Here is a 25033-nt window from a genome sequence, read left to right as displayed (position 1 = left end):
TACCCAATATTTAAACCTTTTGTTTCCTTTTCTTGCTTTATTGAATTAGCAAGAACTTCTAGTATGATATTAAAGAGGAGTGGTGAGAGTGGACATCCTTGCCTTGTACCTGATCTTGGTGGGAATGTTTTGAGCTGCTCATCATTAAGTACGTTGTTAGCTTTAATTTTTTGTGGAAAGGCTTTTTCAAGTTGAGAAGGTTCCCCTCTGTTGCTAGTTTTCTGAGGGTTTTTATAATGAATAGAGTTGGATTTTGTCAAATGCTTTTTCTGCATCTATTGATATGATCATGTGATTTTTCCTTTTTTATTATTTATTTTTTTAATGTTTATTTTTGAGAGAGAGAGAAAGAGAGAGAGAGAGAGAGCGCGCGCACCAGTGGGGGAGGGGCAGAGAGGGAGAGGGAGACACAGAATCTGAAACAGGCTTCAGGCTCTGAGCTGTCAGCACAGAGCCTGATGCGGGGCTTGAAGGCTGGAACAGTGAGATTGTGACCTGAGCGGAAGTCGGACGCTTAACTGACTGAGCCACCCAGGCACCCCTGATTTTTCCTTTTTTAATCTGTTGATATGATGGATTACATTAATTGATTTTCAAATGTTGAACTACTTTTGCATACTTTAGATAAATCCCACTTGGTCTTGGTGTGTAATTCTTTTTATGATTTACTGGATTTGATTTGCTAATATTTTGTTAAGAATTTTTACATCTACATTCATGAGGGATATTGGTCTGTAGTTTTTCTTGTCTTGTAATATCTTTGTCTGGTTTTGGTATTAGGTTAAAACTGGCTTCATAAAATGACTTAGAAAGTATTTTCTGTTTCTTTCCTCTGAAAGAGATTGTAGAGAATTGGTATAAATTTTTTTCTTAAATGTTTTATAGAATTCACCAGCGAACCTATTTCAGCTTGATTTTCTCTGGTTTGGAAAATTATTAATCATTAATACAATTTCTTTCATAGAAATAGACCTATTTAGACCATCTGTTGCTTGTTGTATGAGTTTTATCATTCAGGGATTTGGTCTATTACATTTAAGATATCAAATTTCTGAGAATGAAGTGATTCATAGTATTCTTTTATTATCCTTTTAATTTCCATGGGATCTATAGTGATGTCCCTTCTTTTATTTCTGGTAGTAATTTGTCTTCTCTTTCTTAGGCTGGCTAGAGTGTAATCAATTTTGAACTGTTTACTTTTAAAAATGTGAGTATGAAACAAATAATAGCACAAATAAGATGACAGGAAATCATCTAGTTGAGTCAGAAAGTAATAGGTTGATCTCACATTGAAAATGATTTGTGGTTGGGTGAAGGGCTATGCTGCATTTGAAACTGTGGTCTCATGGTGCCAGCTTAAAAAAAATAACCTCTTTTCAGGGGTGCTTCCTCGATGCCCCTATTCTATGTCATTACAGTTAGAAAATAGAAGATTAACTTTCTAGATTAAATATGTGTAAGAAATTTGACTTTCTCTGTTATGACTTTGCTTATTTTACCTTTTTGGTCATACTTATATAAATATTCATATGTAATAAAGAGATATGGAATTATTTTTTACAAGTGATACAAATACTTTATAATCTGTGTTACTCTTATTTAGTAAGGTAAAGAATTATATTTCTTTTTTTTTTTATGTTTATTTATTTTTGAGACAGAGAGAGACAGAGCATGAACAGGGGAGGAGCAGAGAGAGAGGAGAGAGGGAGACACAGAATCGGAAGCAGGCTCCAGGCTCTGAGCTGTCAGCCCAGAGCCCGACGTGGGGCTCAAGCTCATGGGCCATGAGATCGTGACCTGGGCTGAAGTTGGATGCTTAACCGACTGAGCCACCCAGGCGTCCCAAGAATTATATTTCTTGGGGCACCTGGGTAGCTCAGTCACTTGAGTGTCTGACTTCGGCTCAGGTCATGATCTCACGGTTTGTGGGTTCGAGCCCCGCATTGGGCTCTGTGCTGACAGCTCGGAGCCTGGAGCCTGCTTTGGATTCTGTGTCTCCTTCTCTCTCTGCCCCTCCCCCACTTATGCTCTGTCTCTCTCTATCAAAAATAAATAAATGTAAAAAAAATTAAAAAAGAATTATATTTCTTTTTTGCCTAACTATATGCAAACTTTTTCCAAAATGTATTCCTTATGTAAATATTACTTATATAGCATAGCTCCCAGTCTCATCCTGGGCAGAAAAAGCAGTTTACCTACATGGTTTCGCTTTGAGGTACAAAATCTCTCTTAATTGCTGGCTGAATCCTGATTTTCACCTGATATGTGAGTTCTCAAGTTCAACTTTAGATTAAAATGCAATTTTCCCATGAAAGGGTTGTAGGGGTCACATTGAACATCATTAGAGCATAGAAAGTGTAGCCTGAGTGATCTAAAGATAACTTTGCCTCACAGTTTTGCCTCTAGTCAGCCTTGAATTACATTGTTCAGTTTTCCATACTCTGATCTTCTTCCCCATCATCACCTCAGCTGATGGTCATGCTTTCTGTTTTACTGAGGAAATTCAAGGAGTCACGGGAGACCCACCCCATTTTCCTGCATCTGTGCCTTTATACTTTGCCTTTCCCTTTGAGGTGAACTGTCCATGTGCCTGGATCACTTCAAACTTGCCCAGTGTGCCCTAGATGCTATCTCTTCTTGCCTACTTAAGGACATTGTCCACAATTCTACCTTCTTCCTCCAGATCATCAGTTTCCTCTTCACGATTGGATATTGGAGCTGTCATTTCCTTCATTTAGGAAAGAACCCTCTTTTGGCTCATTTGTACCTACAGCTGCTGCCCTAATAAGTTTCATGTACCTATTGTTTGGATTTTGTTCCTGGAATTTTCTTTGGAACATACTCCAGTAAGAACTTTGTCCTAAACCCCACCAAAACTTTTATTGTCAAAGTCACCTCTCCTCTCCTGTTGCTTACTCCCTCCTTGGAAACCTTTCTTACTTGGCTTCAGGATACCATTCTTGCCTGGTTTTGTCCCTGGGTCTTGCTGTATTTTCCTTTGGTCACATCTCTGCATCTGCCAGACTATTAGCACTGTGTGCCTCAGGGCTTGGTCCCTGCTGATAATCTCTCTCCCTAGCTGTCTGTGTGTCAGGCTCTGTGTTATTTATACTCTCTTGATGAACTCATCTCCTGGCTTTAAATACCATCCATATACTAATACCTTCCAAATTTTCTTTCTCAGCTTTGTCTTCTCCCCTGAGCTCTAGACATGTGTATTCATGTATATATCTCCGTTTAGATGCCTATAAGCGTCTTAAAATGAATGAGTCTAAAACTAAGCTCCTGCTCATTTTATGTATGTATGTATGTGTTTATTTATGTATTTATAAAAGTTTATTTTGAGAGAGAGAGAGAGAGAGAGAGAGGAGGAGGGGCAGAGAGAGAGAGAGGGAGAGAGAGAATCCCAAGCAGGCTTCATGCTCAGTGTGCAGAGCCAGATAGGGGGCTCAATCCCACAACCATGATCATGACCTGAGCGAAAACCAAGAATCAGATGCTTTAACTGACTAAGCCACCCAGGTGCCCCTATGCTCCTCCCTTAAGCCTCCCCACCCCCAACCTGTTTCACCACAGCTTTATTTTTCTAGTTCCTCTGGCCCAAACCCATAAAATTCATGCGTGCCTCCTTTCCTTCTCTTACATGGCACAATACATCCATCAACAGATCCCCTTGTCCGTGCCTTTAAAATTATATCCAGAAACCTTCAGGTTCTCACCACTTCCCTGGCTGTGGCTCCTCAGTGAACCATTGTTAGCTCACCCTGGATGGGTGCCATGGCTCCTGTTCCTCACCCTTACCATCTCTCCTCCATACAGTAGGCAATGGGAGCCCTTAAGCATCTAACTCAGCACTCTACAGTAGCTTTCGCTCTCACCAAGAGTAAAAGCCAAAGTCCTTTCAAGGCCCTGCATGACTGAGATGCCTCTTGTTTTCCGCAGTGGCCTCTTTGATAGTCTTTGATATCTCTTTAGTCTCCCATTGTGAGTGATAGTCTCCTCCTGCTCACTCACTCATATCCAGCCACACTGGCTCCTCTTTGTTCCCTGAACACACCAGACAAATTTCTGCTTCAGGGCCCTTGTACTTGGTGTTCCATCTGCCTGGAATGTTCCTCCCCTAGATATCTATATGGCTCACCACCTTGCTGACTTCTGGTTTTTACTCAAATATTTTACAGAGAGTCCTTTCTCTAAAATCGTGGCTATTCTGCCATTCCCTCCACATTTTTTGTCCCCCTTCCCTGCACTTATTTTCTCTTTGGCAATTTTCACTATCTAGAATCCTTTATATTTTACTTATGTATTATATTCCCCTCACTGCAATTCAAATTTCAGAAAGGCAATACATTTTTTTTTAAATTTATCAGCAGCTTCTCACTTCCTCTTTACAGTATAAATCCTACTTATGCTGTAGATTTAATTAAACATTATTAAAAAAACTTTTTTAATGTTTATTTTTGAAAGAGCTCAAGTGGGGGGGAGGGTCAGAGAGAGGAAGAGGAAGACAGAAGGTCTGAAGTAGGTTCTGTGCTGACAGGCAGATAGCAGCAAGCCTGATGTGGGGCTTGAACCAACTAACCGCAAGATCATGACCTGAGCTGAAGTCAGATGCTCAACCGACTGAACTACCCAGGTGCCCCATAATTAAACATTATTAAATACTTTCGCTGTCCCAGCACTGTGTCAGGCACATTTGCACATTTAATTTAATTTTCCCACTTTATTATCTCTGAAATAAACATGGCAATTTCCATGTTACAGATGAATGAAAAACCAGAGGCTGAGAAGGATGTATAGTGTCTTTACCACAGATAATAATAGATATTGGAATGGGGTTTAAACTCAAGACTTCTAACCTCATGTTATGTGTGTTTCTAATATACCATGCTAGGGATGAATCCACTTTTACAATCGTGATTTTCCTCTTGAAAGGGAATTTGAAAAGGACTGCCTTTGCCAATCCTTCACCACTTTATTCCTTACCCCATCTTCCATCTTGTTATGCTATTTTTCTCTAGCACCAAACTCAGCTGCTACTGAGGGCACTTTTGTAAATTTCCAACAGTCATAAAAGCACAAGTCCAGCAACAGGATTCAATGACAGCAGCAGTGAGACAGAATGGGATAATTTAGCAGAAAGGTTTTAAGAATTTCCCTCTCTGAAGCTTGGGCTAACTCAGAGGCCAGCAAGAAACATCAGTTAGAGAAGAGCTGAGCAAAAAATGAGTTTGGAGCAAAGTGGCTGAGAATATCTAAGAAGTGAAGCCTGGTCTGAAAGGAAAACTGTCTTGACTCAAGTCTGTGTGGATCAAAACCCTCGCAACTTGGTCGATTGTGGTTTTAGTTACGGAGATACTCAGCTTTCTTTGGCTCTAAAGAGTCTCTTTTCTGCAATGTCATCCTTCACACCCCCCCCCCCTTTATTGGTTTAACTTTGATGTAAATAGCTTGCTTCCACATCTATAAAACAAGATAGTGGGGATCAGTGATTCCATAAGGGAACCTTTAGTTTTATAATTATGTGAGTTTAAAAACCCTGCATTACTCTAGTAATTTTGAATCTAGACCTAGTGATAGTGAGACCTCTTTTTACCATGCAAAATTTACCTTAAATAATAATATGTATTTTTAATGTTTTTATTTATTTCTGAGAGATAGAGCACGAGCTGGGGAGGAGCAGAAAGAGAGGGAGACATAGAATCCAAAGCAGGCTCCAGGCTCTGAGCTGTCAGCGCAGAGTCTGACGTGGGGCTGGAATTTGTGAACCACGAGATCATGACCTGAGCTGAAGTCAGATGCTCAACCGACTGAGCCATCCAGGTGCCCCTATAATTTATATTTTTAACCAAATACAAAGAATTGCTTAAGTACTTTCAGGTAAAAGCTAAGATGGTTTAAAAAAATCAATTTTATTTCTTATTGAGATTGTCAGACAGCCTCACCTTAAAAATGACAACACAGACTATGCTTCCAAAGTCACTCGGGCTGGAAAAACTTCTGCACTTTCAGGTAATGGGTAGTGTTTCCTTAGCATAGGTGAACTATTTCATGGCACATATATGCTGTCTTATCACTTTCCATTGGTTGAAGATAAGCTTTTGAAAGCCAAACAGAAATTATAACATCAAGTGATCAAATCAGTCTTTTCTCCAAATGCTAAACTGACCTTTTTTTTTTTTTTTTAATTTTTATTTATTTAAGTAATCTCTATACCCATTGTGGGGCTTGAACTCATGACCCTGAGATCAAGAGCTGCAGGTTCTTCTGACTGAGCCAGCCAGGTGCCACTTAAAAGTTTGAGTAAAACATACGTAGGAGGGAAATCTGCCCTCTCCCTAAAGGCATGTATTACTTCCAAAGCAAATATATTTCTTTTCCATACTGTCTCTCTTTGAGACTAGTTTAAATTTTCAGTTCTTATCATTAGGCAGCTTTATCAGTTTACTTGAAATGTTTCCTAGTGTATTTCCTCAACTTTTAAGAATCCTTTCCCCCGTCTTTTTTGTACTTATCTAAATTTTTCTGTGCCTACTATAAGTATTATAAAATGATTAATAATGAGTCAAGCGGTTAAGCTCATATTGATTGTAAAAGAATTTGCCTAGTTATTTTTTGCTTTAACTATGGTTTAAGTTTATTCTCATACTCATATTTATATCCATTTTAAGTGCTTACTGAGGTTCATCTGTTCACCATTTTTTTGTGTGTAAAAAAGACATTGTACTATAATCTTCTCTTGTCTTCATAATTAATAAGCCTTAGACACTTATGATTATTTAAGCAGCTTAAGAAAGACAATAGTTGTCAAATTTAAAATGTTTCTTTTTAAAGAAAGCTAAAGCTTCTGCTCTTTAGTCCTGAACAATCAGTGTGTTTCCTGATTGCAGAGTCAGGAAATACTTTACTTTTGAAGCAATCACAGTTATTCCTGGGGACTTTTATAATTGGCTGCATAGTGATAACGTGGACTTTAACAAATATAACGGAATTACCACCGGCTTATTTAAAAAGAGAGAGAACTTTTGAAGTGTGACAAAAGGCTAATTCTGAGGACTACATCACTTTGGCATATCTAGAGCTCTTGGAGAATGACTTTCAACTGGCTTCGTGACCAAAGGTACCTTTCCCTAGTGCTTTTTACTATCCAGATTTTTCTCCAGTGTTTGCCTAGGCCTTTAAATATCAGTTGTGGTTCTTGTAAAATTTGTTTTCTTTTGAAGTCAGGTGGAGTATAATTTTTATAATACCCCTGGATTTCTTGGAGTGTGATAACTAATCATGATAATGAGAAACCACAGCATGGCATCTAGGGATCTAGTGACATTTTTTTGTTTTTCTCTCTAGAGTGAGGAATTGCTATTGTCTGCCTTTTAATACTTGAATCTAAATTCTTTTAGTGAGATCACTGAAGGTGTAACAACAACATACTGACTAAAGGTGGCACTGTGCTTTTTCTTGATATTATGAGGCATTTGGAAAAAAGCCCTGCTCATTTATTGTTTGCTGAATCGACTCTTGTGTGTTAATGAAAACGAATCATTTCAATGACTTATACTATTTCTGGTTTAATAGTAGAGTTGATTTTCCATCTCCTTGTTCCTGTATTGACATTGGTGCAAAAATAAACTCACAGAAATTTGGGTCTGGATGAGGTCTTATTGACCATCTATCTCACCCCCCCCCCCCCCACCCCCTTTCACTGGTAGGGAAACTCTCGGATGCAGAATATCACAAATTCCTGGCAGAGCTGGGGGTAGACTACAAATCTCTTGATCCCTAGTTTGGCTAGTCTTTTTCACTATCATTGTTTTGTGTTAAAGATTATGTGCTGCTACAGGATAAAACCTTTGCCTTTAGTTGGCATGAAATCCTCATCAGGCTCCATACGACATGGTCAGGTTCTGCACATTGGCATGATTCACTGCTAGGGTATGAATAACTAGATTTTGCACCTAGACTGTATAGTTTGAGGTGCTCTATGGCATCTGGAGACATTCCTGACCGTATATTCACTTCCTAGTTGGGTGAGCACTGAGCAGAGTGAAAAGCTATGGCTTTCCTCTTTTGGGGTACCAGATTTCAAGTTAGCAACAGGAATTTACTAAGCCTGTAGCAGTCCTAGAGAACTTTTATCAGGATTCTAGGTAGTTGTTTGCTACTATTTATTACCTCTGTTTGCTGATGATAGTCACTCAGTTTCTTCTGAGCACAGAATACTTTCCCAGTGGTCACATGGAAGAATTCTAGTAAGAACAAAATCACCAGCACTCAGTCCTCCACTTAGGAGTTTACAGTATAATAATAGTGGGGGGGTGGGGGGGGCGGGAAATGATGTTGAAACATTCAGTACCTACAAAGAGTCAAATTCATTAAAAATGTAGAAATGTACATAAAAAATATCAACACTGTCCTAGAAGAGAATGCCATTTTCCCAAAATATCATGTGTATGTGCAAGTACTAGACTGCGTTTTCTTTCTTTTGTGCTGCTTCTGATTGACCTCTCCAATTAAATGTCTTAAAGGTTTTCATGTTTCTCTAATAACTCATTTCCTCACTATTGATATTTTACTGACCTTGCTTTATCAGTGTCTCCCTCGCCATGTGGGCTCTGAGCGTGTTGGCAGGGGCTGTATAATGTTTTATGTGTGTTTTCCATGTAACAATAAGCAAAAACAGAGTCGGGTGTTGCTAGGTCAGTTCAGCAGGTGGGGCCTCTCTGCATCCCAGGTCATGGAAAGCTGTTGATAGTCATGACCTGAGAGAGAATATTAAAGGTAACTAGAATCTGTATTTCATGGTGCAGTTAACAAGTCAGATTATTTCTTCTGCACTCTACAGAGACACTTTGGAAACTTAGGAACACTTGGATTGCAAAATTAGATGAAAAGTATTTCGTGAAATATGGTTAGTGAGGAAGAAGGCATCCATCTGTCTCAGGGTTTGGCCTAATAGCCGCTAGAAACATTTTGCATTTCGTAGGGTTGAATGTCTAGCTCACTCTCCTTAGCTTTGGCCCTTGTCAGATACTAAGGCAAAAAGAAAAGGACAGGGGCCTAAGGTTGCTGGTCATGTGTTAGTACAAAACACCTGACTTCTTTCCCAAGATAGGTCAGGTGTTCAGGGTAGTCACTGAAACTATAGCATTTGGACTTTATTCTTTCAAAGGAAGTACTTGACCAGCAAGCTGAAATTCTTATGATTTAAAAAAAAAAATTTTTTTATATTTATTTATTTTTGAGAGACAGAGACAGAGAACAAGTGGGGGAGGGGCAGAGAGAGTAAGAGACACAGAATCTGAAGCAGGCTCCAGGCTCTGAGCTGTCAGCACAGAGCCCAACGTGGGGCTCGAACTCACAAACCACGAGATCATGACCTGAGCCAAAGTCGGTAGCCTGACTGAGCCACCCAGGAGCCCCAAAATTCTTACGATTTTAACCTGTGAGTGTTCTGGCAGTATATCTCAAATAATTATGTGAAGAGAAGTTCCGGTTTTAGAATTGGTGCTAGAAGATTTAAAGATCTATCACGTATGTCTAAATGTGAAGCAGCCCTGAATATAAAATTATCTTCTTTCCCAAAGGTAAAAATTATCCAGAAAGTTCTTGTTTTTTTTTTGTTTTCCGTTGGCCAACATAAGTATGTACTTTGTACCAGGAATCATTCTAGGTTCTGGGATACAAGGAAAAAATGAAAGAAAAAAACACACACACAAAAGACAGAAATCCCTCGTAGGGTCTACATTTCTGGCAGAGAAATTATACAGGATGTTAAAAGAGATAAGTGCTATATACAGAGAGTAATGAAGTGGGGGAAAATCCAGGGAATGGTGGCTATGTCAGTGTGCGTGCAAGCGCGTGCGTGTGCTTGTGCGTGTGTTTTGGTGTGGGGGTGGGTGCTGCCTCACAAGGTGGTATCAGTGTGGATTTAATGAGGTGAGAGAGTGAGCCATGCAGTTAACTAGGGGAGGAGCGTGGAGCTCAGAGCCCTTGAGGGAGGAATGTGGCGGGCATGTCCTAGGAATGGCTCTGAGGAGGCCAGTATGGCTGCTGCAGAGTGCGAGGTTGTTTAGGAGTAAGGTCCTAGGAAATGGGGTTAGGATGACAAGATGAAAATCTAGGTTGACTAAAGGTCATATGGAGGACATGTGGCCACAGGGCATATTTAATCTATACATTTATCACATGCAAATGGCGAGGGGGCCTTAGGGCATTGTTAGGATCTTGTCTTTTAATGAAATGGGCAGCTTGGAGGATTTGCAGGTGAGTAATGTGAAGTAAGTTTAAAAAGGATTCTACTTCAGTTTAAAAAGGATCTCTTGGCTTTTGAGAGTAGGTTGAAGGGGGCAAGGGACACCAGTTAAAAGATGTGTGCAGTAAACCAAGTGAGAGATGAAGATTTGTATTCTGTCGTATGAATGTACCACATTTTAGCTGCTTGCTTTTTTTTTTCTTCAGTTTTATTGAGACATAATTGACATACAAGGTTGTATTAGCTCAAGGTGTATAAGGATTTGATACATGTATATATTGGAAAATGATTGCCAAAATCACTTTAACATCATTCACCACATACAGGTTTTTTCTTGTGATGAGAGCTTTTAAGATCTACTTCTGTAGCGACTTTCAAATATATAATGTAGTATTATTAACTATGGTCACTATGCTATATATGACATCCCAGAACTTATTTATAAGTTTGTACCTTTTGACCACCTTCACCCATTCCTAGCAAACCTCCACCCCTTACCTCCTTTGCCTCTGACAGCCACCAATCTGTTTTCTTTGTGAGTTCAGTTTTTAAAAATTCCACATATAATTAAGATCATGTGGTATTTGTCTTTCTCTCTCTGACTTATTTCAATTAGCATAATGCTCTTGAGGTCCATTCATGTTGCTACAAATGGCAGATTTCCTTTTTTATGGCTTGATAATATTCCTGTGCATTTATATTTATATCTGTATATTTTTTAAATCTATTAATTATGGACAGACACTGAGGTTGTTTCCATGTCTTGGCTATTGTTAATAATGGGGGTGCAGGTATCTTTTTTGATATAGTGATTTTTGTTTCCTTTAGATATATACCCAGAAGTGAAATTGGTAGATCATATAAAAGTTCCATGGTTAGTACCTTGAGGAAACTCCATACTGTTACCTGCACCAGTTTACGTTCCCACTGACACAACATGGGGATTCCCTTTTCTCCACATTCTTGCCGGTACTTCTCTCTTCAGTTTTTCAACGATAACCATTTGGTGAGATGATATATCTCCTTGTGGTTTTGATTTGCATTTCCCGGATGCTTAGTGAGTGTTCACTTGTTGATGAACATTTGGGTTGGTTATTTTGGGTATTGTGAGTAAGGCTTCTATGAATATTTGTGGACTAGCTTTTGTTGTGGACATACGTTTTCAGGACTCTTAGCTCAATTTCTAGGAGTGGAATTACTGGGTCATGAGATAGATCTACACTTAACTCCGGAGAAACTCCCCAAAGATTTTCTAATGTGGTTTTGCCATTTTACATTTCTGCATACAATGTATGAGAGCTCCACACCCCAGCAGGTCCTTCATCTTTTTGTTGTTAGCCATTCTAATGGGTATGTAATGGTATCTTACTATGCTTTTAATATGCAGATGAGAAGTGTCTGGATCTTAATGTCCTTATCCAGAAAGTTTATTTTATCCTCATTGTTGAAACATTGGTTCCTTTTAGCTGAGACTTATAATAACTTTTATTTATTTATTTATTTATTACATTTATTTTTTCAGTCCTGGTTGATATCTGTTAGTGTATACTTTTGTTTAAATCTTAATTTTTTAAAACTGGCCCATCATCGTAACTTTTCAGACCACTCAAAGGATATATTATGATTTATTAAAGGCTGGCGGTGGCCTATTTAATCTGTTTTGTTTTTGGGAAACAAATGCATTTAAAATGGGAAAGTATAATACTGATATTAAATTTCTATCCTACTTTTAAGTCATTTATGTCTGACAGTGTAATTTAAGTTTTACCTTGGGTGTGGTCTGACTTCCTTTCTATATGTTATCATTTAGAATGAGAATGCATTCTGTGTGAAAAGAACAAGTCTGGGTAAATGCAAATGATCTCTAAATAAATACTCAACTGAGATGTGGATTTTAAATTCTTTTCCAGGTTCCTGATGTTATAAGCAGCATAAGGCAGTTATCGAAAGCTGCCATGAAAGAGGATGCCAAAGCCAGCAAAGACAACGAGGATGCCTTTTACAACTCTCAGAAGTTCGAGGTCTTGTACTGCGGAAAGGTGACCGTGACCCACAAGAAGGCCCCGTCGAGCCTCATCGACGACTGCATCGAGAAGTTCAGCCTGCACGAGCAGCAGCGCCTGAAGAGCCAGGGCGAGCAGCGCGGCGGCGCGGAGGCGGGCGATGACCCGGTGGTCTTCGAGGCCGCAGCCTCAGAAGTCCTGGCGGAGGAAGGGGATGGCCTCCCCAGCATCCAGCCTGCCTTCGCAGCCGCGGCCGGCCAGCCCGGGCTGCCCAGCTCTCGAGTTGGCTTCCCGGAGCGGATTTTGGAAGATTGTGGCTTTGACGAACAGCAGGAGTTCCGGTCTCGGTGCAGCAGTGTCACTGGCGTCTTACAAAGGAAGGTTCAGGAGAACAGCCAAAAACCACAGCCGCGGAGGAGACACGCCAGCGCGCCGAGTCACGTACAGCCCTCGGATTCGGAGAAGAATAGGACGATGCTGTTCCAGGTGCCGCCCCGGCGGGGTTGGGGGGAGGGGAGGATGTGGGCGGGGCTCCCTCGCGCAGCGCTGACCGGGCCGGCCCCGCCCAGTTCCGCGCTCTGCGCTCGCTCCTCCAGTCTCCGCTCTTCCCTGCCAGAAGACTAGGCTGGTGGAGAAAAGAGCAAAGGCGAGCCGAACAGGGCTGCGAGGAAGACCTGGAGTGCGGATTTTAAGAAATAAGGGAACGGGACACGGAGAGACGGAGAAAAAAGCAATGAAGTAGATTCTCCTTCGTGCCCCCAGCGTTTGCCTTAGATTGATCTTAAATAGAAGTTGTTGGCTGTCTCTTATACAGCTGCAGAAAGCCAGTCTTACAGTGGATTTAAAGATGTGAATCTAGGAAAGTGAGATAGGCATGGGGTTAGAGAAAGTTTTCTTTAGAGAAGGAAAAGTCTAGAGACTCACAGGTGTATTTTCAGATGAGAACACACCAGTTCCTTCTGTTATACCCAAGAAGAAGGTTAAAGAAACATCATGGGCCTGACTACTTACTGGATCCGTTACTAAAATAATGTGGTACAGACTGTATTATAGATGTAAAAGATACATCTTCATTCTAAAAAGTAGTTTTCGAATTTGTACAGGAGATAGAAAATGCCAAGTTGCACCTAAAAGAAATTCAGTGAAAACAAAGCCCTGGAAAGGTTCTTTAGTCCTCAGCTTGTAAGATCTGACTTTTCCTGGAAAAAAAAAAAAAAAAAAAAAAAAATGAGTGACTGTCCTTTTATCCTGTGGTAACGAACCCTTGGCAAGGAAATTCCACAGTGTACCTTGGTAAACAATCCCTGTGTGTAATCCTGACCTATCAGAGGTTCATGGGTTCTTTTGTTTTGTCCTCTTTTGTTTTTGATAACTCTAGGCATGTAATGAAAGTGTCCATGGTCTTTTCTTGGGTGATAACTCTGAGCTTCCTCTCTTTTGGGGCTGTCGGATTTATTCATTTTTTAAACTAGCATCAGGAATTGATGTTAATTTCTCTGGTTGTTGGTTTTCAAAAATTTTAACTAATCTGTCCAATTGCAAATACTATCTTTGCATTTGGGAGGAAGTATGATTATCAATTATAATAAAATAATTGGTGCTTTAGAAATCGTGAAGTGAGGAAAGGTTGCATGTTTTTAAAAAGACAATCACTTTTAATATGAAAAAAAAAAGGTTTCTTGTATCTTGTAACTTAAGACCTGTTTAATTTTCATGATGTTTGGACAAAAGGAGGAAATGTGGTGAGGCAGCCGATATTTGGAGTTGAAATACTGGTTGGATTGGGTGTTGAAGCACATGTGAATATGTGAGCAATTGAATCTATATTACTATTTGGATATTTAATTGTAAAGTAAGATGTTGGGTCCTTGCAAGTTGAAATTCACTGGAATGTTTTTATTTTTAAGGTTGGGCGGTTTGAGATTAACCTTATCAGTCCAGACACTAAATCAGTTGTGCTTGAAAAGAATTTTAAAGATATCTCTTCTTGTTCTCAGGTATGTATTAAGGTACATCTTATGTTTGATGAAGCCAACTTAATCTTGTTTTTATTTAAAAAAAATTTTTCTTTTTAATATTTATTTTTTGAGAGAGAGAGATAGAGCACAAGCAGGGGAGGGGCAGAGAGAGAGGGAGACACAGAATCTGAAGCAGGCTCCAGGCTCTGAGCTGTCAGCACAGAGCCTGATGTGGGGCTTGAACCCACAAACCGTGAGATCATGACCTGAGCCGAAGTCTGGCACATAACCAACTGAGCCACCCAGGCGCCCCACTTAATCTTGTTTTTAAATTAACCATCCAATAACTAGATTTAGACTCCTTCAAATTTTACTGGTTTTTTTTGGAATTTTAATTTTTTAAGTGGATTTGTCTTAAATAAGAGCTCTTGTGTTTGTGTCTCTGCTGATAACAAAATCCTGTCCAGGTCCCTCAGTATATTAATAGTTGGTCCTCATTTTTGTCTTCTCCTTGTAATGTCACTTCATTAGATACCTTCCTCTGGTGGAATTTTTGTGGCGGAGAGTTCTTTTGGACATACCTTCACAGTTAGTGTTCCTCAGAGTCTCGGGCAGTGGGACTTGTGGGTATCACTGAGTCATGTTTGCTCTTTATATCCTAGTAGGTAGTAAAAGGAGAACTAGTACTTTCAACCTCTTTTAATGTAAATGCTAAAGTTGGAAAAACAACATTTTGGTATATTTTTGTTCTTTGTTTATTTTTAGGTCACAAACTGTGTATTTGAATGTTTTGAAATTATTGACACAGCTAAATGTGTGCAAGGTCATAGTAGGCCTACACCAGTGTCCACAGTAATAATTTACAATGTCTGTCTGAAAGTTAGAGCTTCCTAAATATATTGTAAACACAGAAAGAGTTTTTGAAGATGTTGGAGTGGAGAGAGTATCTAAACCTAAATATGGGAAGGTTAATAATGCAAGGATGCCTCAGTGGAGGCCTCTGGAATAGAAAAGGATTAACTTCTCTCCTAGTGGGGTGACTTAGGTGCACCTTTAGGGACCTAGATCTTGCCAAGGTCCTTTCTGTATTTTAATGTTGAAAAATCAAGACTACCAAAAAAACAAAACAAAACAAAAAAAACCCCAAACACACAAGACTACCCATTTATTTTTATTTTATTTTAATTTTTATTTTAGAGAGTGTGTGAGCAGGGGCGAGGGGCAGAGGAAGAGAGACTCTCTGAGACACTCAGTACAGAGCCCTATGTGGGGCTCCATCCCACAACCCAACCCTAGGACCGTGATCTGAGCTGAAATCAAGAGTCAGACACTCAAACCGACTGAGCTACGAAGGCACCCTGGGACTTCCTATTTATTTTTAAATTTCAGAGTTAGCATTGCCATAGGTATAATAGTTAGACATTCTGCCTTTCAAAAATGACAAGCTTTTGTACATCTTGTTAATTATTCACCCTGGCCTCAGCTAATGCAGTTTTGCTTCTAATATTCTAATATTTGTTATATTACATGGTGACATAAAATAATGTCATGAAGGTAAAAACTTTCTACTTTAATAACAGAGAGAGAGAGAGAGGCAGCATCTTTATAGGAATGATGAATGGTAATTTTCTAAATTCTACTTAAAGGACCAAAAATGTGGTAGAAAGATTATATTCACTTTAACTGAAAAAAACAAAAAAAAAAGTTTATTTATTTATTTAGAGCAAGAGTGTGAGCAGGGGAGGGGCAGAAAGAGAGGTAGAGAGAGAATCTCACGTGGGCTCTGCACTGTCGGCACAGGGCCTGATCCAGGGCTTGAACCCATGATCCGCAAGATCACGACCTGGGCCAGAATCAAGAGTCAGATGCTCAACTGGCTGAGCCACCCAGGCATCCCTGAAAAAAATAGTTATTAAGTCTTGTAATTACCTGCCTACTGGAGAGTCCCTGCAAGATCATAAACTTTGTGAGGGCAGGTGTCTTATTTTGTGGTGTCTCATTCTGTAAGGCATCAGAATAAAATGTTAAGATATAGCTTAATAGTTAAGTGTTCAATAAATGTTGAATGAGCATTTCTACATGTGGGACCTTGTGGCAAGTATAGAGGAAGAAGTGATGTACAAACCAGTGTAGTTTCTGCCCCCCAGAACACTAACAGTCATTCTAAAAAGCTATGCCTCTCACCTGTCCAGTCCTCAGACCTCCCAGTAAGGAAACTAGCAATTATCATTGAACATCCAAAGGCGGGGAGGGGGGGAGGGGGGGAAGAGGTGTAAAAAAAAAAGGAAAAAACCCCAACCAAACCAAATATATAAAACTAGCAGTCCAAACATGATTTTGCTTTTCCCCCTCTTTTTCTAAAACAAGCTTTGTTTTCTAACCTTCTGGTGCAGAAAAAGAATTAAACATTTGGGGAAAGGCCTTTGATGAGAATATTTGTCAGGTTAACCTCTGCTCCTCACTGAGTGCCCTGCTCTTACTGCTTGTCTCCACACTGAACTGAACTGATACAATGTGGCCACATTCAGCAACAGACCTGCTTTTTAACACATTCACACCTACAAACAGTTTCTTTGTGCAAAATCTATAGGACTGTGTCCCTGGCAAGCATAGGGAAGAAGGGAGTGGCTTTTCTTTTCTGGAGACATTGCCACTGCTTGAAGTCTCCCTAAGTTAATGAGGTGCTATGAATTTTTCCCATTTAGTACTAAGCTAGTAAAAGATATTTTTTAATCACTAAGGAGTTGTGCCAGATGGAGCTTACTTTTACCTCATAAATTGTAACCTCATTCCTCCTTATTGACTTTTTTCTTTGGTCAGAATTGATTTCCCTTATTCATATCCATTGGATAGACTGAGCATATTACAAGATACGTAATAGAGGTTACCATTTATCAAAGTTATGTGCTGGTGACTATTATAGATAATTCTTAGTTGTAAATTTTGAAAATTGCTGGCATAGGTACCATTACTACTACTATTTTATAATGAGAAACGGAGACTTAGAGATCATTATTAGAAACCCAGCACAATGTCTCATATCTTGTAGATGGGTTGAAGTAAGAATGAAGCACAAATCTGTCTGACTCCAAAGCCTATTTTCTTTTCACTGGGATTTAGGTGATTGCACGACAACTTAATTTTGTCTACCTGGCTTTTTAGAGTACTGTGCTTGCTATTAAAATAACAAGGTGCTGTCTCCTAATTTGTTATGTATGGATTCAGCCTGGCTGAAATTGACAGATGATTCACAATTTTTTTTTATTAAGCATAACTGAGGTTATTTAGCCTGCATTCAGAAAGTACAGTGACTTTTAATTTGGATAATTGATACCTGCAGTAATTTCATTAATATATTATTTTTCTAACCGTTGTGGCTCCTTGAATATCTATGCATATAGACAGGTATTCTAGTATTTTCAGTGCACACTTTGGGGAATTGCATACCATTTAATTAGAGCATTGTTAGCTGTAGTGTTTCTGATTCTTAGCTTTATATAGACGAGAACAGGGCTTCTGATAAAGTATCAGACTGTTCGTTCCAAGAAGACCAATAAATTGAAAACTCCATTACTTGCAAACACCGAGTAGCAGTTTTATTACAAGAGACAATGAATCACGCCATCATAGTTTTCTTCCTGTGGCCAGAGTCACAGCGTGCAGGAGTGTTTGTCTGAAACAAAGCAATCTGAATTGGTCTCTCCTTTATTTTATGTGTCAAAAGACCACCACACAAATTTGCTGCGTCATTATGTCCCCTATCCCAGGGTTGAGAAGAAGTAATTCATGGAAGCGTGAAAGCATAGAACTGATGCTAATTTCCGTAGTGTTGATTAAATGGACATATTCCAATGAACGCTGTACTTTTTTCCCCAACTGTAGGGTATAAAGCATGTTGATCACTTTGGCTTTATCTGTCGGGAGTCACCGGAGCCTGGGCTGAGCCAGTATATCTGTTATGTGTTCCAGTGTGCCAGTGAATCCCTGGTAAGTGGTTGATCGTTGTCCCCTAGTTCCTGCCCACTCCGGCTACCAGGGTGCACCCAAGCCTCACGCAGCTGCCACCAGTGGAAAAGAAGAGGGCATCTAGAGACAGGTCTCTGCTGTTTAAAGCAGCACAATAGTAGAAAGACAAAAATATAGTGTCATGGTAATTTTTAAGCCTAGTTGCCTTCTGGAGTTGAACAAATCCAGTCATGTGACCAGGAGTATTTGTACAAGGTAGGAAAACACTAATAACAGGAAAAGAGCTGTTCTTTTTCCCATTGCTCAGATAAGACGAAAAGGAAGACCACGGATCTCTTATTCTCTGAATTATTATAACATCTCAGGGGAGGTAATGCTTACATCAGCAGAGAAGGATTTGGCTTTCTTAATTAGCGACTGTTCTCATTTTTTAAAAACTTTATTTCTTATGGTCTTATTTTAGCCTTTATTTTCTTTCTTTGGAATTTAAAAGTTGATTCTTTTTTCCAACACCCTCCCCTCACTCCCTCTACCTACCCCTTCATGGGGGCAGCTGGAGCTGAAGAAATATTTAAGGCAAACTTAGAAATGCACGTGAGCAACTAAAAATATTTTGATATTTTTCCCCTAACATTTTTTACTTTTTCTTCCACTTTTATGATCTCTCCTAACCATTTTAACACAAACCTTTAGCTCTGTCACCATACTTTGAAGAAAAATATGTCTGTAGGTATATAGTCTGCCTGCAAGCATTTCTCCTGGGGAAACACACACCTCTTAGATGTACACAACAAGACAGACAGCATTCTCCTCATTTCTTTGGTGCACATTGCCAGCATTTCTGCTCAACTCTGGCCTCCCATACTCCCCATATAGACACTGAGAGTAGGAAAAATGAAGAAATGGGAGTGAATTGGTACAAAGGCACTTTCTTTCTTTCTTTTTTCTTTCTTTTTTTTTTTTTTTTTGAGTTTTGTTGATTTATTTTGAGAGAGAGAGAGCGCGAGCAGAAGAGGAGCAGAGAGAGAGGGAGAGAGAATTCCAAGCAGGCTCTGCTCAGTGCTGGCTGCACGTGGGGCTCGATCCCACGACCGTGAGATCACAACCACGAGATCACGACCTGAGTCCATATGGTATCAAGAATCTGGCGATCAACTGCGTCAGCCACCCAGGTGCTCCAACAAGGGCACTTTCTGCCTGGGGCCCTCTGGGATCTCAACCTGTTTCTCTGGGGAATAGAGTACTCCCATCACTAACAATTTCTTCCTCAAGAGAGTTCCATTTACATTTTGTTCTCATGCTAGATAATTAACCATGCCCAGAAAAACTCCCCATGTTGAGATCCAGGTGACCACTGTGTAATGGGTCCAGTTCAGGATTGGAGATAGAAATTTGAGAGTTGCCATCATATAAATGATAGTTGAAGGCATGGGAGCAGATGAGGACGGGGAAGGAGAAAGAGAAAGCCAAAGAGAACAGTGACACAGAACTGGAAAGTGCCAGCCAGGTAAGCATTAGGTAGAAAATAAGGCCAGGAGAATATGCCATCCTGCTCCCTGCTCACCCCTCCCTCCCTCCTTCCATGGTTCCTCTTCCTTGCCGAGGCTGAGTCTTCCACCATGTCGGGGATCCCTTACTCCTCTGCCTTTCCAAAACCTGTCCTGTGTTCCGTGTTTTATTTTAGCAGCTCCATTTACCCAGCTTCTGAATTTAGACATCATAAGGCATTCTCCTTCACCTTCTGTACCCCTTGTTCGCCAAATCCTGTTAAGGTAAAGGTAGAAAAGTCCCTTATCCATTTCTCCTCCTTTCCCTCTCTGCCTGCTACCTGAGTCTGGGCATTCCTCTTCCTTGCTTAGGCCATCATCACTCTAGGGTCCTAACTAGTCTCCCTGCCGCTCACTGGCTTATTATGTCATCTGTCCACTTTGTGCATCATGCTCTAGGTTTTTTTTCTCACAAAACTTCCAGGAACCAGATTATGCCTCCTTGTTAAAAGACAAGCTCTAGGTTGTCTGGCATGGCAAAAGGGCCTTCCTCTTTCTCTGGTCCCCACTGGGTTGCCTCTCCCTTTCGTGACCGTATTCTCACATGGCCCGAGCTGGTCTCTGGGCCAGACAGCAGAGGCTGGTGTGATGATTGGTGTGAGGTTGCTTTCATGTGGTTTGGGACACATGGGATCAAGATGTTCAGTGAGTGGCTGGAGCCCACACAAGTACAACTGACGTTCTGAGGTCACTGTTGGCTGCGCAGAGTGAGGAGTCTGCTGTGTGAGAAGAAGCCACAGCCAGGGCTCAAACTTTTATATTGTCAGGAGGGAGGGTGACCTGGTGGGTCTCCAGGGTCTGTGCTGCTTCCGAACAGGGAGACTGTGCCATTCTTTCATTACCTGTTTTCACATTCTCTTTACTTCTTCATTGGATGTGACCCCAGCCTGGCCTTGCTTTACTGTCATTTACATCCCCTTCTTCTTTTCAGCTTTGTATTTGTGTACATCCTAGTGAAGCTTTTTCGGATGGCTTTTTTTTTTTTTTTTTTTTAAAGGAATTGACTTCTTTTAGTTGCTTTATTGCCAGTGCTCTTGCGACACATTGTTTATAGGTCCCTAACAGTTCCTATCAATGCCCACTCTTACTTGTTCACATAACTTTCTAGTCCACTAGATTGTGACTCATACAAGGCCACGACCACCCTCATTCTTGTTGTATCCCCCCACGTTTCTAGACTAGAGTATCAGGTGGTCTTCCAGTGTATTCTGAGTGAGTGTGTGACTCTTATTTCAGACATTTTCTAGGTGCCAGTTAATCTGATTACTAGTTAACCTGCACTGAAGGGAAAACTACATGAAACCTTATTCTCAATCTCTTGTACAGGTTTGGTTTTGTTTATAGATTTTAGTATTTTTGTTTTGTCCTCATACATGTGTTTGAAACAGGGAGTTAAGAGTAGAAAGTCTGAGAATGTGCTGAATTTTCCACCTGAGGAAGCTCTGTGACTAAGGCCACAGCCCAGACTGGCTGAGAATGTCTTCCTCTTACACTGAAGCTGTGTCCAAATCTCCATTTGGGCATTGCTATTCCTTAGAACAAGGCTTTGCCGGAATCTTTTAAAACTTGTTGATTGTAATTTTATCAGTGGCATCTTAACTGAAATGTGGGGCATCAGAACTCCAAGCTAGAAGAAAAACTAAATGAGATTTCCTGTATTAAATGAGGATAGTTCAAGCAGCTGGTATATAGACAAAACAGTTAATTAAATATTATAGTCTAAGCAGTGTTACAATTGATGTGGCTTGGCAGTTGTGTAAGACAAAGTATTGCAAAACCACACATACTGAGTTATCTTCTCTGAGTACAGAGAATACACAGCTCACATTTTCTTTTCTTTTTTTGTAGCAGTTGCTGTGAATTGATAAACAATGTAGTGGTTCTCATGACTCCTGGGGTTTTTCACCCCAAGTTTAGATGCTCAGTATGCCTTCCATCCCTTGTAAACTAGCGGTAGGCAGGTGGCTTCATCTTGTTTGACTAAAACCATGAGATTGATGGAAAGTACCACTTTTGCAGTCTCCAAATTACTCTAATAGGCCTGGAAAAAAATGGAAGTTCCTACCTATAGACCAAGGAAAAGTAAAACCCCACAGATGCAGACAACAGTATCCAGGAAAAGTATGGGGGGAAAAAAAGGCTCATGCTCCCAAGACCCAGAATTTGTATGGAGTTTAATAGTTTACATTTTCCAGAGAGTTGAACTAGGTAATCCTGTGAAGTCCTTACATGTTCTGTGATTCTTACACTGATTCTTAAATGCTATGAAATACCTAAGTTTGGTGCATAAATGTTTATGGGCATTATCTTCATTATGGATTTATCCTTGTTAAGTCCTTTACTTTTAACCTCTTAACATGACCTATGATATTTTTGTTGTTATATCTAGACCAAAACAATTAAGTTATTCATACTGCACTTGTTTGAACTTTTAGTTGCTCTGATCCCATGATAGAATTTATAGGCCATCTAAAAAAATGATGGATCTAAACAAGCAAAACATTTAAAATTTTAGAAGTGCGATAAAGTTTTTAGTAATATTTGTGGCTGGAAGAAATTGGTAACCACATATTAGATACCATTGAAATGGGCTTTTGTTTCATCTAGAAATAAAGAAGAAAACGTGAAAGTTCAGTATTTCCATTGGAGGCCCTTTACAAAGCAGTATTAATAATTACACACAATAATTCCACATGAAAGCTAAGCAGAGGATTCATCCTTTCGGTGCCTTTAATAAATGAGAAACAAGAAAATAAAAACAAACATGTTCTCAAGTCATTGAAATTGCTTTTGAATACACAACAAGGCAAATGAAATAAAACTGCAAAGGCATTAAACATGTGGTGCTTTTGTTTTCAAGGGTGAGAAATTTTTATCTTTTAGTTATGGTGTAAGAGAGCAGACGTTACGAATAATTCATTATTTATGGAACAATGTGAAATTATTCACAAGCCTTTAAAAAATTGGTCACATAGTCAACTTAAGAACGACTGGTTGCTCAGTGTTTGGATCTCTCCTTTTAGTAATATTAGAGGAATAAAGTTATTTCGTTGCAGGTTCTTCATACACTCGAATGCAGAAGTAGATGAAATCCTTTCTATAATAGCTTCTTCTTAAACCAGGCTGAAGGGGGAGGGGAAAAAGAGACTTGGGTTTTCAATAGCCAAGCTGCCTCTGGTGAGGACCTTGGTACCTCGCAGCTTCATATGGAGGTTTTAGACTTTCATCAGTGTACAGTATATAGGGAAACCACAACTCACATTGATGATTACATCAACAGGGGAGATGGAGCCTGAGGTCAGTGTAGCAGTGGTCGAGGATGACCCCAAAGAAGCAACCAGTAGGCTAGAATGCTAGGTTTACACTTCTTGACTGAGTCATTGGAAGGGCTGGGGGGAAACCGGCTCGAGGTTTTGAAACTGCTGACCTGGTGGTGAGACCCAGCTGTTCGCTAACATGATGTCAGAACTTCTTAGTGTCATAAATCAGAAGTGAAATGATAATAAATTAGCAGACACAGAGCAAGCTTCACAGACTTCCCTTGACCTGATTTAAATTGAACTTGTTTTCCCCCAGAACTTTGCTTAAACCCATGTTTTATTTGTTTTTACACTAAAAATGATCCAGAAGGATGAAGTAAATAGGATACCTATTACCAGAAGTGAACATTTAACCTCTTTTGTTGCTCCCTATGGATTGCAGACAAAACTTCCCAAGGAGTCTGTTATACTACTTAATTAAAGAAAGATCTGATTGACTGTCAGTGACGGTGGAGCCCTCAGTGGAATTCAAAAATAGCATTCAAGTCATTAGTGTGCTACACCTTCACATGGCCTCACTTTATCCAGCTTCAATGATAGGATAATTGAAGGTCTAAGGTTACACTTGATATTTTCTCTTACTAGCTCTGTAGTCATCAAATTCCCTCATTTATTATTTAGTCAAGCATCCACGTTGCCGTGGACTTTCAATGTGTGACCGTGAAAGCAAACTTTTAGAGACCTGAGTTCTGTTTCTTCCTGTAGGTGGATGAGGTAATGCTGACTCTGAAGCAGGCTTTCAGCACAGCAGCTGCCCTGCAGAGTGCCAAGACCCAGATCAAGCTGTGCGAGGCCTGCCCCATGCACTCTCTGCATAAGCTCTGTGAGAGGGTTGAAGGTACAGTATAACTTGGCCCCAGGGCAAAAGCAGATTTGCTCTGGCATTTGGGAAAGTGAGAAAGTCACTCCTGTCATTGAATCGTTCTTTGTTTCTAAGTGAAATCAGAGCCCAAAGAGTCCTTTCTTATGTCCAGTCAGATTTGTGTGAGCAGTCTCTCTCCTAGGCGCCTGGCATTTCCCCCCACCCCTTCTTTCGTTCTCTTTTTAATTTTTTATTTTTTTTCTGAAGGCAGACTCGAGGAAGGGAGTTGGATTTCTCACAATTCTTAAGACTGCTGTGGACTTAGTGGGAACTGCCCAAATATTTGTCGAATGAGGGAAGAGAGGCAAAGGCATCCCAGAATGTCGACTGTTTATAGAAGTCTCTTTTTATTCCCCTCTCACTTGATGATATGTTCTTTTCCCTAAAAGTATAGAACTGGAATGAACCTTGCATGGTTTTTGAGGGACATTTGAAGATGACATGGATAATGTGATATCATAAAGCAGGTTTTTTAAAAAAAGTGTACTCAGGAAGGGGGAGGGGAAATGAGGGAGAGGTGACTCTGTGACTCACATCCCCTTTCTCCTCAGTATCTCTTACTAACAACAACAAAAAAAAACGGTTGAAAACAACTTCACAAGAGAAGAAATGCAAGTCAGTAAACCCTCGTTAAGCATCTGCTATGTGCCAGGCAATGTGCTCGGCACCGGGGATACAGAAATGACTGAGATGCGGCCTGTGCCTTCAGGAGCTTACAATCTAGAGTGGAAGACAGGCATGTGAGTCAGTGAATGCAGTTTGGCATGAGAGGTATTATGATAGATGGGGAGAACGCAAGCTCCAGAGCCCGGCAGAGAATGGTCTAGTCATTGTAAATGCAAATTGTGATTTCTGCTCAGTAGACAGCAAGATTATAGGCACATGGCAAAATTGATGATGAACATCAGTGTTGATTGAATATCCATTCAGCTGTGTGATCAAGGACTATTTAAATGTAATATTCAGATTTTAAAATGTATAGTATACCAAATGCACATTATTTTCACATTTGTACCGTTACAAAAATGGAGTATTCTTTGGTGTATAGTAAAGAGAACATTATAAATTTCTGGAGGAAAGGCTGACTTGCTCAGGAAGAAGTGTTGGATCATTTTTCTATCCAAA

General features: G+C 40.0%; 1 protein-coding gene across 8 annotated transcripts in view; it reads left to right on the top strand.

The window, feature by feature from the left end:
- The window catches only part of TBC1D4 (TBC1 domain family member 4), a 184074-nt gene that overhangs the window by 106983 nt on the left and 52058 nt on the right, over positions 1-25033 (top strand). For 6 of the 8 annotated variants that reach the window (XM_027065019.2, XM_053216627.1, XM_053216621.1 and 3 more), the window contains exons 2-5: positions 12163-12741; positions 14163-14252; positions 18096-18200; positions 23752-23884. In XM_027065019.2, the coding sequence (XP_026920820.1) occupies positions 12163-12741; positions 14163-14252; positions 18096-18200; positions 23752-23884 (907 nt within the window). Of the gene's footprint in view, positions 1-5972; positions 7121-9655; positions 10264-12162; positions 12742-14162; positions 14253-18095; positions 18201-23751; positions 23885-25033 lie in introns of those variants that run through there. The other 2 variants (XM_053216637.1, XM_053216632.1) reach the window with 2 other exon arrangements.

This window comes from Acinonyx jubatus, chromosome A1, assembly GCF_027475565.1.
Source record: "Acinonyx jubatus isolate Ajub_Pintada_27869175 chromosome A1, VMU_Ajub_asm_v1.0, whole genome shotgun sequence".
NCBI lineage: Eukaryota > Metazoa > Chordata > Mammalia > Carnivora > Felidae > Acinonyx > Acinonyx jubatus.
The sequence above is the reverse complement of the archived record's forward strand: the minus strand, read 5'-3'. Positions and strand labels throughout refer to the sequence as shown.